The 12,259-nt window shown below is 58.0% G+C and overlaps 1 protein-coding gene across 3 annotated transcripts in view; it reads left to right on the forward strand.

Annotated features, from left to right (window-relative positions):
* BCR (BCR activator of RhoGEF and GTPase) overlaps nucleotides 1–12,259 on the forward strand; it is a 101,216-nt gene that overhangs the window by 49,264 nt on the left and 39,693 nt on the right. For all 3 annotated transcript variants that reach the window (XM_059895035.1, XM_059895034.1, XM_059895037.1), the window contains exons 2-4: nucleotides 3,081–3,247; nucleotides 8,565–8,669; nucleotides 9,008–9,193. In XM_059895035.1, coding sequence (XP_059751018.1) covers nucleotides 3,081–3,247; nucleotides 8,565–8,669; nucleotides 9,008–9,193 — 458 coding nt within the window. The remainder of the gene's footprint in view (nucleotides 1–3,080; nucleotides 3,248–8,564; nucleotides 8,670–9,007; nucleotides 9,194–12,259) is intronic.

Here is a 12,259-nt window from a genome sequence, read left to right on the forward strand (position 1 = left end):
GGAGAGCAAGTCCTCTCTCTCACTTTGCTCTGGTTCTGGGGAGACAGTGGCTTTCCAAATCCCCAAATAATGCACCTTGTGCTCAAGAGGAGGGGGACCCCTGTGGTGTGGGGACCTCGGGTATGAAAACCCGCAGGGTGAGAGGAAGGCAGGTCCCTGTGTGCTGGTTAGAAGCGTGAGGAGGCAACTGAGGGCTTTCTTCCTGCCCGTCACACTTGCATCGGAGCAATCCTGGGGGGTCAGTGAAATGAGGGGTGCTGAGTCCAGATGAGCTGGACAGTGGGCTGAGCCCTCAGGTGGGATGCAGGAGGGGTGGCCAGCCATCCAGAACTCAGGCTTAAAAGCATCAGTTCCTCAGACGTCGGTTTGGGGAGGTGTGTGCAGAGGGAATACGGCTGGGTTTTTAGTTGCCAGGGAGCCTCCTCACGACCCCATGGCATCTGGCTGCAAACCTGGCCCCTCAGTCTCACCTGGTGGGGGTGAAGCATCCACATCGGAGCCGATGGTCCCCCTGGACACGGGCCAGCAGACCCTCACGGGGTGGGGGGGATGACTTGGCTTTGCACCAGGTTTTAGCCCGGATATCGTGGAACCAGCACGTGGTTTCACAAACATGAATTCTTGCAGTTCTTGGGGTGAGCCTTGGGGCCCTGAGCCTGACCCTGAAGTTCTTACTGGAGACTCAGTGTTGATTTGACCTTGGTCATGAGCTCAGCGCAGTCACGGGCCTGGAAATCAGGTGGCATGCTCAGTGTTCTTCCAGGCGATAAAGAATATGTTGACTTTTTAAGATTGTTATTTTTTAAAAAACAGTTCAAAGGTTCTTAGGATATGTGGAGGCTGGTAATTCTGAGCTAATGGAAAAGCCGGGCCCAGAGGAGGAGTTGGGGGCAGAGGATGGGACCTGTTGAAGGAGGTGGGGAGGGCACGGCCGGCCGCCCTAAAGAGTGACAGTGATGTTTTAGAGCTGAGGGGACCTCTATCCATTGTCGAGTTCACGGGCCCAATTTTAAGTCAGCAAAACTGAGACATGGATGGCTTAAGTGAACCGCACCATCTCAGGTGTGCAGCCTCCTGGACAAGACCAGAGCCTCTCGCTTCTGAGACATTCCCACCACGGCTTAGAGCTGCCCACCTGCCCCACCTGGAGGATGAGTCCCAGGTTGCAGGGCCAGAGCAGAGAGCCCCGTGGCCCAGGGGGACCATTCAGGTTCATGGGGAGTGAGGCCCTGACAGCTGAAGCCTTCCGCCCGTGCCCAGCTGCTGTGGGAAGCAGCTCCCGTGGTTGGCAAGTTTCGAGTAGGGGTTGCTGTAATTTAGGAAAAGAAGGCCTCGTGTTTATTTTATTTAAACAAGCAGACAAACCTGTGATTCCCAGGAGGAAGTGGAAGCTGGAGTCAGACCTGTTTTGGAGGGTGGGGTACAGAATTAGGATTCTGCATTAACAGGGATTTGTGTTTTTTAATACAGTTGACCCCTCCCCAGCTGTCCTTGGGGATGCTGAGTGAAAGCTAGTTAAGTGCCTTTGCAAATCCTCAGGAGGAGGAGGCAGAACTTGACCATGGCTTTGGACTGTCCTGCAAGGACAATACAAAACCCAAAGTCCAGGGGGTCTGTGGGTGATAACCCAACACAACGATCTTGGTAACTAAAGCCCCTATGATGGTCCGTGGATTAAGGGTCCATGGGATTAAGAGGTACCAGGGTGCCTCTGTGCAGCTCTTGGGGTCCTCCTGCTACACTCACCCCAGAACTAGCCTCTGCTGGGACCCTCCTGTGGACACACACACAGGCAGAACCCAGCCTGGCCTTTGCGGCTGGCACCTGAGTGCAGACACCAGGGACCCAGGTGGATCGGCATGGCAACCAGCTCAGTGCCAGGCCGGGTGGGGGTAGTGCAGGATCTCTGCCCTGGCTGTCTGCTGGAGTCCCATGGGAATCTTTTACAGCCACCAGGGCCCAGGCCACCCCGGGCGTCTGACTCGGTCTGTGTTGGGCCCGCCTATGTTATGTTTTCAAAGCTCCCCAGGTGACGCTGCCCTGTAGCCAGGGCTAAGGACACCTGTTAGAAGGTGTGTGACCAGCTGGGACCGGAGGTGGAGGAATGGGGTGAGGCAGATGCGTGGGAGGGAGCTGGGACTTTGGCCGTGTGGGCGCCCGCAGCTCGGTGGCCGGTCTTAGCCTGCAGCCAGTCCAGCCGTGGCTCCTCCCGGCTGCCCATGTGGAAGGAAGTGAGAACAGCCCCGTTTCAGGCTCTGGAAGCCCGAGAGTGGCCCTGTGCTGGGCCCTGTGCCCACCTGGCCTGGGCAGTGTTTGGTGGTGGCAGTTGTTGTAAACTGGTGACTGACCGCCCCGGAGGCCACCTGTGCTGTAGCCTTGGGCTGCTTGCAGGTGAGTCACAGTGACGTGACTTAACCCAGTTGGGATGACCTCTTGGAAATCCCAGGTGCCCTTTGGAAGGAGTCGAGAAGTGGCCCTCATGTGAGATTTGGAACAGGCTGGGCCATTGTAAGTTGATGTCCCAGTGAGGGGGTCCCCTGAATTAGAACAGTTCTGGGAACAGAGCTACCAAAGGGCCAAGGGCTTGGAAGCACGTGTGGGCTTTGTGGTTTGGCCTGGGATGGGGCTGACTGCCGTCAGGTGCCTGTAGGAAGGTGTTAGCTCTATAACTAGGTACCCCCAAATAGGGAGCCTGCTGTAGCATAAGCCGCTCTCTGTGCTCACAGGGACACTGGCTGGGAGAGGCCTGCATCCTGTTTCCTGGCCCTGCACCTAGGTCAGCAGGATCAGGTCGGATCCCACAGACAAGGTAAAAGGATGTCCCTGACAGCAAGACACTGGCATTTGGGGTCCACCTTTCAGGGCCCCCTCCCGCTGCCCCACAGCTATCGAAAGCCCAGCCTCGTGTTGCCTGACGAGGGGGCTGCTGCTTCGTGCCCTCCTCGCGCTGCCGTCTTTGGCCAGTCAGTTGTGAAGGTGAGATCAGCCTACCTGAGGCCCCTGTTCCACGCCTGTAGGTGACCGGTGGGGCATGGAGCCCCTCTCCTGGCTCTAACACAGGCTGCTTCTCTGCAACGTAGATGCACCATTCGGGACGCCGCCGGGGTACAGCTGTGCCACGGACCGGGCCGAGGAGCAGCGCCGGCAGCAGGACGGGCTGCCCTACGTGGATGACTCACCCTCCTCCTCGCCCCACCTCGGCAGCAAGGGCAGGGGCAGCCGGGACGCACCGGAGTCCACCAAAGTGGTGAGTCCCGGGGTGGGAGGGCGGGTGCCAGCAGTAGCAAGTGGGTCATGGGGCAGCCAACAGTCGGAAGTCAGTTACTAAAGCCCTTATTCCCCCATCTGGTGCATGGGGACCGCCTGCTGGAAGCATGAGCTGGGGGATTGTGGGGCTCTGTCGGCGGGGCATGGACGAGGCAGGCAACCCATGCTGAGGCCCAGAACTCGGCTGCCGTCTAAAGCAGCGGCAACTGGGGTGGTGGCCCCAGCAGGGTGCCGAGCAGGGTGGTGTCCGCACCCAGAGCACTGGCCCCCTTTTGCCAGAGGAGATGCTGAGATGACTCATCCACTTTCCAGGGTCTTTCTCCTGAGGTCTCATTGTCATTAATGATCCCGCCGTCACCTCCACTCTACAGATGGAGAACTGAGGCCCCGAGGTCCATGGCGAGTGCAAGCTGGCACATCCTGCAGGTGCCTCTCTCGTGGGCACACGGCTGCGGTGGTGGCAGAGCTGGTGTGCCAGCCCAGCCTGGCTCAGTGTCCTCACGCTCCCAGCGGTCCCACGGCTCAGGCGGGCACTTCTGAGGTGCATTAGGGCCCAGCCGGGCACCCCTTTGACCTGTCAGGATCTTTCCTTTTGGGCTGAGAGGGTGCTGTCCTTGGGGCACCTCTGTCTTTCTGGTCCCACTGTCCCTGAGGACAGACACCTTCCCCCTTCTGCTTAGCTTGTTTCTGGGTAATCTCCACTCTGAGTTTAAAAATAAGAGAGAGGGACTTCCCTGGTGGTCCAGTGGTTAAGACTCTGTGCTTCCACTGCAGGGGGCACAGGTTTGATCCCTGGTCGGGAAACTAAGATCCTGCATGCTGCATAGCGCAGCAAAAAAAAGAGAGAGAGAGAAAGAGTGAGAGGACTCTGCTTTTCCCTGTGGCTGGAAGCATATCTTTTCACTGCAGTGGCCTCTCCGCTGGGCTGGTGCCTTAGCTGCAGAGCTACTTCTTTCTTTTGCTTTTGTGATTTCTGAAGACCGCCGTGCTGGGCAGGCTTCTCATCCTGAAACGGGGGTGGGAGGGGAGCCCATGTGTAATGCATACCTCCCTCGTGCAGCTTCTTACCAAACAGCCAGTTTCACCATTTTACAGACGAGGAGACTGAGGTTCAGAGAGGCAAAGTGACTTGCTTGAGGCCACACAGCTACCAGATCTGAAGCCTTCCCCACCCCTCAGCTGACAGTCTTTCCCTCAACTGCCTTGCCTTTTTTTGATGCATCCCCTTTCTTCCTGCGTTGTGGGTGTCACTTGGTACAGACAAGCATCCTTACGGCTGAGCCCTGAACTTGGGACAGTCGTCCCTGTCCATCTATGGTCCCTGAGGACTGTCTTCCCCCCGCATGACCTTGCTCTACTTCAGGCCCCTTGAGGAGGCTGCTCTGCCCTCCCTGTGCCCCAGGCCCTTTGCGGCTGGATGCCCACCTACCTCTCCCTGGGCTCCTGCCCTCAGACCCCTGCCACACTGACTTGGGGTTCTGCCCCCACCTTTTAGCCCCCAGTTGAGGGGCTTATCTGCTGTGGAGCCTGTCCAGATCCAGGTGCTCACCCCCTCCTGCCTCGCGGAGCCCACAGGCATTTCTCACGTTACACACAAGGCAAGAGGCTGCACCTGCTTGCCAGGCCTGGGGGCTCCAGTCCCCAGCAGGCCACCTGGCCCAGAGAGGTGTCAGGAAGCACCTGGGTGAGATGGGGACCTGATCAGAGGAGGGCTGCACTGTTTTGTTCCAGAAGCCCCGTGGTTAGGTGCTTGGAGCCCCAGGGTGGCCACCCTTCACTCCCCTGGAGATAGGCACAGCCCTGACTTTCTGGGTCCCCCGTCAGCTCTGCAGTGAGACTTCCTTCTTTCATCTTTGATTATGGGTTTGAAGACGATGCAGCTGTCACTTTCTAGCACCCACAGAAAGCATGGTGGTCTTGAGGTCACAGCTGCCTCATCCCCATCAGCCAGGGGAGGGATCCCTGCTCATCCCTCTCCGTCCCTACCTTCCCGGGTGGGGCTCATCCCCGGCTGCCGAGCTTGGGTCCTTTGAGCGGTGAGCTGTCAGGAGGACCTTCCTGGGGACTCCATGGCAACTTGGGGGCTTGGTGGCCTCCTGGGGTGCAGGTCAGCTCCATGCATACCCGTTCCCAGGGGTGGGTAAGGGGTCAGCAGAGGCCAGGCCCCCCCCCTTGCCTGGGGCACTGTGGAAAGGATGCAGGTGGCCATGTAGGGTAGATCCTGGTGACCGAGGCTGTCCCAGCGCTGAGCGTCAGTGACATTCTCCATCCCTGGTCGTTCTCAGAGGTGCCTGCCAGTCTTGTCTGTGTTTCCCCTGGACCCATGACTATGCAATGCCAGCCAGCGAGTGTCAGGATAAGGATGAGGGTCTGGGCATCACCCCCGGCTGCCATCCTGCGGGGAGGCGGTGTCCTTTGTTCTGCAGCTGTGCTGACCACCACATCCCAGCCAGGAGCAGCCCAGCCCTCACGGCCCAGGTTCTGCGCCCCAATCACCCCAGGCCCCAGGATGGGGGTGGGCCTGGCAGCTGGCTGGTGGGTGGCAGTTCTGTTCCCCTGGGTCCCTCCCTCAGCTTCCCTACCTTGTTTTGCCACACCCAGTTCATTTTTTATTTTTTATTTGTTCTTTTAGCCTCAGGGTTGTGTTGCCTTGCCCTCTCCCCTCCCGGGCAGCAGTGAGAGGAGGCCTCCTTCCTTCCTTCTTCCACTCGCCCTTTTCCTCCAGCTTCCTCCCTCGGTCTCCCGTCTGGACTGGGTGCATTCACGAGCCCTTCCCAGCGCAGGCACGTGCCGAGGTGGGGTCGTAAACATCGCTGGTCCCCGCCCTGGCCTTTGCTCTCTCTTCTGCACTTCCCCTCCACCCTCTCTCCTCCGAGTGGGGTGGGCCAGTGTCCAAGCTGAGCCGAGCCGTCCTTGTCTGCTGCCACTGGCCCGTTTGAGGCTCAGAAGAAGGTTGTAGTCTGAGGAGAGGTGCCCTCGCCCCCGCCCAGACGTTCCCTTGAGCTGGCTGCACCCTTTGGAACAGAGAGCTGGACGGGGCGCTGTCCTGCCTACGTGCCTTTTCCGCCCGGCTCTCCAGGCCGCGGCGGTGGGAGCAGCCCCACTGGCCGTGCTCACAGTAGTGGGGTTGTTCCCGGGCGCACGAGCCTTCACCCTGGACCCGCTGGGAGGCACGTGCACGGTCCGCTGGGAGCTTGCTTCCCCGAGGCGCCTCCGCTCGCGACGTGGCCTCTGTGGTCTGAGGTGAGAGGAGATGATGGGATCCCTCCACCCTGCACATCTGTGCTGATGGTGGTGGCACTGGGGGCCCAGAGCAGGCTGCATGGATGGTCCTAGACCCCAGGACCCGCTTGTCTCACGGACAGGGGTTCCCTGGAGGAGCCCTTGGAGCTTCGTAAAGATGCGGCCAAGCCAGGGCCCAGCCAGCGGTTCTGGATCCTCTCATTGGTTGGTTTATTCTGTGAGTCTTCGTGGAGCACCTGTGTGTTCCGGGCGCTGTGCCCCAGAGGCTCCCATTCTTGGAGCCGCTGCCCAGCATGGCCTGGATGGGGGCTGTGGTGTGGGACGTGGGTGTCCTTTCCCCGGAGTGGCTCTAAGCCAAAAATCTGATGGCTGTCCCCCATGTGTGCACACACAGCTGTCTCCCATTCACCCACAGGCTGGGAAACCAATGACGGAAAGCACAGGGCTGTTACATCCCCTTCTCTGGACACAGGGCCCCAGCCGTCTGGCGCCTCCCTCAGACTACAGTGAGGCCGGTCGGCACAGGCCGGGCAGAGGGAGGGCAGCCTCAGCCTGGTGGAACACAGGCCATGGGTACGGCCAACCTGACACCGGCTTGCCTTGTTGGTGGTCCAGGAGCAAGTGAGGGCTGTGGCCAGGAAGTCGATGAAAACAGCATCATCTCTTTTAGTTTCCTGGGCATCTGTAATAAAGTACCACAGACCGTGTGGCTTAAAAAACAGAGGTTGATTTATCCCAGTTGTGGAGGCTGGAAGTCAGCAGGGTTGGTTTTTCCCGGGGCCTCTCTCCTTGGCTTAGAGATGCCCGTCTTCTCCCTGTGTCTTCCCGCTCTGTGTGTCTGTGTCCTAATCTCCTTCTCTTGTTCTTTTTTATATTGAGGCATTGACATATAACATATTCGTTGTAGGTGTACAACATAACGATTCAATATATGTGTATATTGTAAAATGATCGCTAACCATAAGTCAACATCCATCACCACACGATTACAAATTTGTTTTCTTGTGATGAGAACTCTTAAGATCTATTCTTTCAGCAACTTTCATGTATACGATACAGTATCATTAACTATAGTCACCATGCTGTTCATTACATCCCCAGGGCTAATTTATTTTATAACTGGAAGTTTGTACCTTTTGATCGCCTAGTCTCTTCTTAGAAGGATACCAGTCATTTTGGACTAGGGCCCACCCTAATGACCTCATTTTAACTTGATTACTTCTCTAAAGACCCTTTCTCTGCACACAGTAACATTCTCGGGCACCAGGGACACATCGCCCCCGTAACACCATCACAAGTAGGGGTGGAATGTGGTCTGCCAGCCTCTTGGACCCTACCCCCTGCATCTGCATCCAGGGGCGCATCAGCTCTGTGCTTCTGAGGCAAAGGCAGCAGAGCATCACCCCACATATAGGAGGGGCGTTTAGTAGTAGGGAGAGGGGACCTTGCCGTAGCCCACATGTATGCGGGTCCAGAGTCTGGAAAGCAGGCTCAGAAGAGCAGGTTCAAGGGACAAAGACCCTGAACCCAGGGGATGGGGTTTCCCTTGGGCAGGTGGCCACAGCCCCCAGCCCCACCACTGTGGCTGGGAGGGAGGCGGTGCTGCCTGGGCCTGGTTGGTCCAAGGGTCAGGTGGCAGTGGCACAGAGGCCGGCGAGGCAGGTACCAGGAGAGGAGAGGGGAGCCGTGGAAGGAGTCGGGGTGGCCGTGTGGGGGGCCCGACGCCCCCTGGGCTCAGCCTCTTCCAGGACAGCCACTCCTTGGTCACGGGTAGAAGGTGTGGAGAGAGGCCTTGCCCACCCTGCTCAGCTCCAAACTGCCCGTTTCCTGGGGTCAAGACCAAGGGTGGCCTTCGGCTTAGCTGGATGACCATCCAGAATTTGCAGCAACCACAGTCGAGCTGACATGCCAGGACTCCCGTGCCTTCCTAATTTAATCCCGCCTGGAACCTTCTTGGGAAGCTTGTCCTCAGGTTGGCAAGCCAGCTTCCTCTCTGAGAGGGGCTGCCTCAAGCACCCTACCCCGGGTCTGATTTTTGTCTGTTTCTCCTGCAGAGTGAGCTGGACTTGGAAAAGGGCTCGGAGATGAGGAAATGGGTCCTGTCTGGAATCCTGGCTAGCGAGGAGACTTACCTGAGTCACCTGGAGGCGCTGCTGCTGGTGAGGAGGGTGCAGGGGCTGAGCGGGCAGGATGGGCCCTGGCGAGCTCTGCTCACGCGTCCCAGGTCCCAGGTCAGCCTGGGAGCAGCCCACCCTTCCAGGATCCTCGACACACCTGTGGGCAGGCAGGACATGCCACCTCTGTGGAGGTTGGGCCTCCCCAAGGGGCAGTGGATGCCAGTGAAAGACTCGGGTACCAAACCAAGCTGGCTTTAAATTTTTATTGTTAATGGAATTTTAAAAATAAAAGCATGTATGTCACGTGACCACAGTGCACTTGACAAGTGGCGAGACCTGACATCTGTGCTGCCCCACCAGTCACCTGTGCCCTCTTTCAGCCCATGAAACCTTTGAAGGCTGCTGCCACCACCTCTCAGCCGGTGCTGACGAGCCAGCAGATCGAGACCATCTTCTTCAAAGTGCCTGAGCTCTATGAGATCCACAAGGAGTTCTACGACGGGCTCCTCCCCCGCCTGCAGCAGTGGAGCCACCAGCAGCGCGTGGGCGACCTATTCCAGAAGCTGGTGAGTGACCCGGAGCGGGGACCGGCAGCCTCCTGGGGGTGACGGGGTGACGGGCGGGGGCCAGGCCTCTCCCTGAGCCTGGTGCCACCTGCGGGTGAGGCTGCTGAGGGCACGATGGGGAGGGAGAGTCTGGGACACATCTTACTGCCTGGGATGCCGAAGGGGGGGCTGCGGGGAGGGGGCGCCGCCACAGCACCACTGCTGGACCCCGCGTGAAAGCAAGGCTTCCCTCCCTCTGCTGGCCCCAATGCCATCTCTGGTCCTTTCCGGGTCCGCTCAGTTTTACTCAAGGTTCCCAGTCTCCAGACTGGTCCCCTCTAGACCACAAAGAAGCCGCTGCCCTGGGAACAGGACTCAGACTCTGGGCAGGGGGACTGGGGCAGGCAGAGCCTGGAGGGGCAAGCACAGGTGGGGACAGCGGGGGTTTGTTGTACTTTATTTCATTTTTGCAGTTCTATGAATTAAAGGCTCTTGAATTAATCAAGAATTTTTTTTTAAAAAAGTGGTTTGGGGAGGGAAGGCTGGTCAATAAAAGTCAGGGAGCCCTTGGGTCCCCAGGGGGTCCCTGGCTGAGGAAGTGGTGAGAACAGGCCTTCCGTGTGGCCCCAGCTCCCGCCGCAGCCATTTTGGGGACCTGGAGGCACGTTTAATGCTAGCGACTGTGACAGCAGCTCCCTGGAGCCTTGCAGGAATCAGGACGCGTCCTGTGGACAGGCTGGAGGAAGGCAGGAGGGCTGGTTTGTACCTGGGGATGGCCATGCCAGGCTGTGAACCGAGGGACCATGAGGCCATCTGGTCCCCGGGTAGTGGGTTCAGCTCTGATCAGGGGGCTCAAGGGGGCCTGCGGGTGCCCTGTCTCACCTGAGCTGAGGCAGCCCCACCAGGCAGGTCCCGCCTCCACCCCATGCAAGTGAGGAGGCCGAGGGGCAGGAGGTCACCTGCCCAGACGGTACCCCTGGTCTGTCTGCCTCCAGGAAGAGTGCTTTGCCCTGCCTTCAGGGGCATAATACTGGAGGGTGGGTGGTGCTGGATGACAGAAAAAGGGTTTCTGCAAGGGCTCAGTGGGCCAAAAACTGGCTGGGAGTCCATTCGGCATACGTAGCTCTGGGTCCCTGGTTAGAGGGAGGGAGAGGCGGCCGTGGGGGCAGGTCAGGGACCTTCTCTGGCCATTTGCTGACCTCGGGGCCCACGAGGAGCCAAGGATTCAGCTTTTAAAAAGTCAACGGGATTGGGAAAATCTAGTAATCAGATGAAGCGGTTTGGTGGACCCCTTGGCACTGGCGAGGCCACCCCCGGAAGGGACCAGGCTCGGGTGAACACTGAACTGAGACATGGGTAACGTAGAACTTGTCCCAGCAGAAGGGGTGGTTGAGGGACCTGAGGATGATGGAGAAAACTCTCAGATGGAGCTGCCGGATCGATGTTTGTCTTCCAAGGTGTGAGGTTCATGTGTGAGGAGCCCCCACCTCTGTGGGTCTAAAGGGGGAGCCAGTCTCTTTAGGTGGAGGCTGGTGGGGCATGTCTCTATATAAGGGGCAGCAAAGAGGCCACCTCCCAGCACTGTGAGCCCCCATCCTGAGACGCCCTCGAAGGCGGGTGCTGGGTAGGCCTGGGTGACCGGGATTCCACCTCTGAGGACCCCTAATCCTGATTAAAGGGTTGCCCGGGCCTCCTGTGCTCTTTCCCTGGAGTGTTCTCCCTCCCGAGGAAAGCCGGTCCTCTGGGGGTGGGGTGGCCAAGGTCACCTGGCCCTCTCTAAGTGCCCAGAGCACGCGGTGAAAGACCGCCAGCCCCCAACCCTCCTGGCCGCCCAGACGCCCAGCTGGCCCACCGCCGGCCTGTCTTGGCTCATACTGGGCTCTGGCGTTCCGCCCGGGTGTGGCTTTCCTGTTGGCCACCGCCCCGGGCTGCAGATTTTCCCGCCCGGGACCCCTTTCCCGTGGCCAGAGAGCGGAAGGCTGTGTTTTGACGCAGGTGCTCCCCATCGTTGAAGCCCACATCTTTGAAGAATTGTGTTGTGGGCAGAAACTGCAACCACACTCTTCCCCAAATAACACTCTGAAGTCACTCGGAAACTGAAAAAAAAAAATTTAATAGTCTGATGAACACCAGAATTTGGAAAGTTTCCTCTGGTTTCCCTGGTGTCCTTGAACTACCTTCACGTATCAGATGTTGCAGCGCAAAGACGTGGGGAGAGAGGTGGGGCTGCCGTGGGAAGTGGAGCCCCAGGAACCACGTGCTGCATGTTCACGTGTGTGCCGCCGGGGCCGGGCGCTGGGTCTCCCCAAGGACAGACAGAGACCGTCCCCGTCCCTTTCAGATCAGCACAGCGGGGTCAGGCTCCCCAGCTAGGAGAGTCTTAGGACCCGAGGAGCCTGTGATGCCCCAGCCCTGGTACCTCTGCCACCTGGGAACTCATGAGCCACACCTGGTAGCTAGGAAGCCCTGTCCTGACGGTGCCTTGACTCCCGTTCCTGTGGGGCTGTGGGTTATTGCTACCCATCTAGGGGCTTTGTTTCTGGCTGAATTTTTATCAGCTCCGGTTTTTTGTTTCTAATCATTTCAAACTTCCTGAATTGTTGCAAGAATAGCACAAAGAACTGGGTGTGCGCCGGATATACCAATTGTAACATTTTGCACTGATTGTAACATTTTGCCACATTTGCTTAATCTTTATCTCTTTCTCTCTCCTTTGTATACACCCCCCCCACACACACACACACACGCACACATGCTGAATAGTTTGAGAATAAAATGCAGATCCCTCTGCCCTTTTACCCCTAAATACTTCATCGTGTATTTGCTAAGGACATGCTCTTCCACAACCCACAGGACAGTCCTCCATCGGAGGACGGTTCACAGTTGAGTGATATTATTATTTAATATGCAATGCTTCTACAAATCTCTCCCAAGTTAGCCATCGTGTTCTTTGTAGCCATTTTCCTTCGGAGTCGGGATGCAGTCCAGGTCGCGAGATGTACGTGGTTGTCAGGTCTCCTTAGTTTCTTTCCATCTGTACCAGTTTCTCAACCTCTGCTGGTCTTCCACAACCTTGACATTTTTCTG

The sequence above is a fragment of the Balaenoptera ricei genome, chromosome 14, assembly GCF_028023285.1.
Source record: "Balaenoptera ricei isolate mBalRic1 chromosome 14, mBalRic1.hap2, whole genome shotgun sequence".
In the NCBI taxonomy this organism is placed as follows: domain Eukaryota; kingdom Metazoa; phylum Chordata; class Mammalia; order Artiodactyla; family Balaenopteridae; genus Balaenoptera; species Balaenoptera ricei.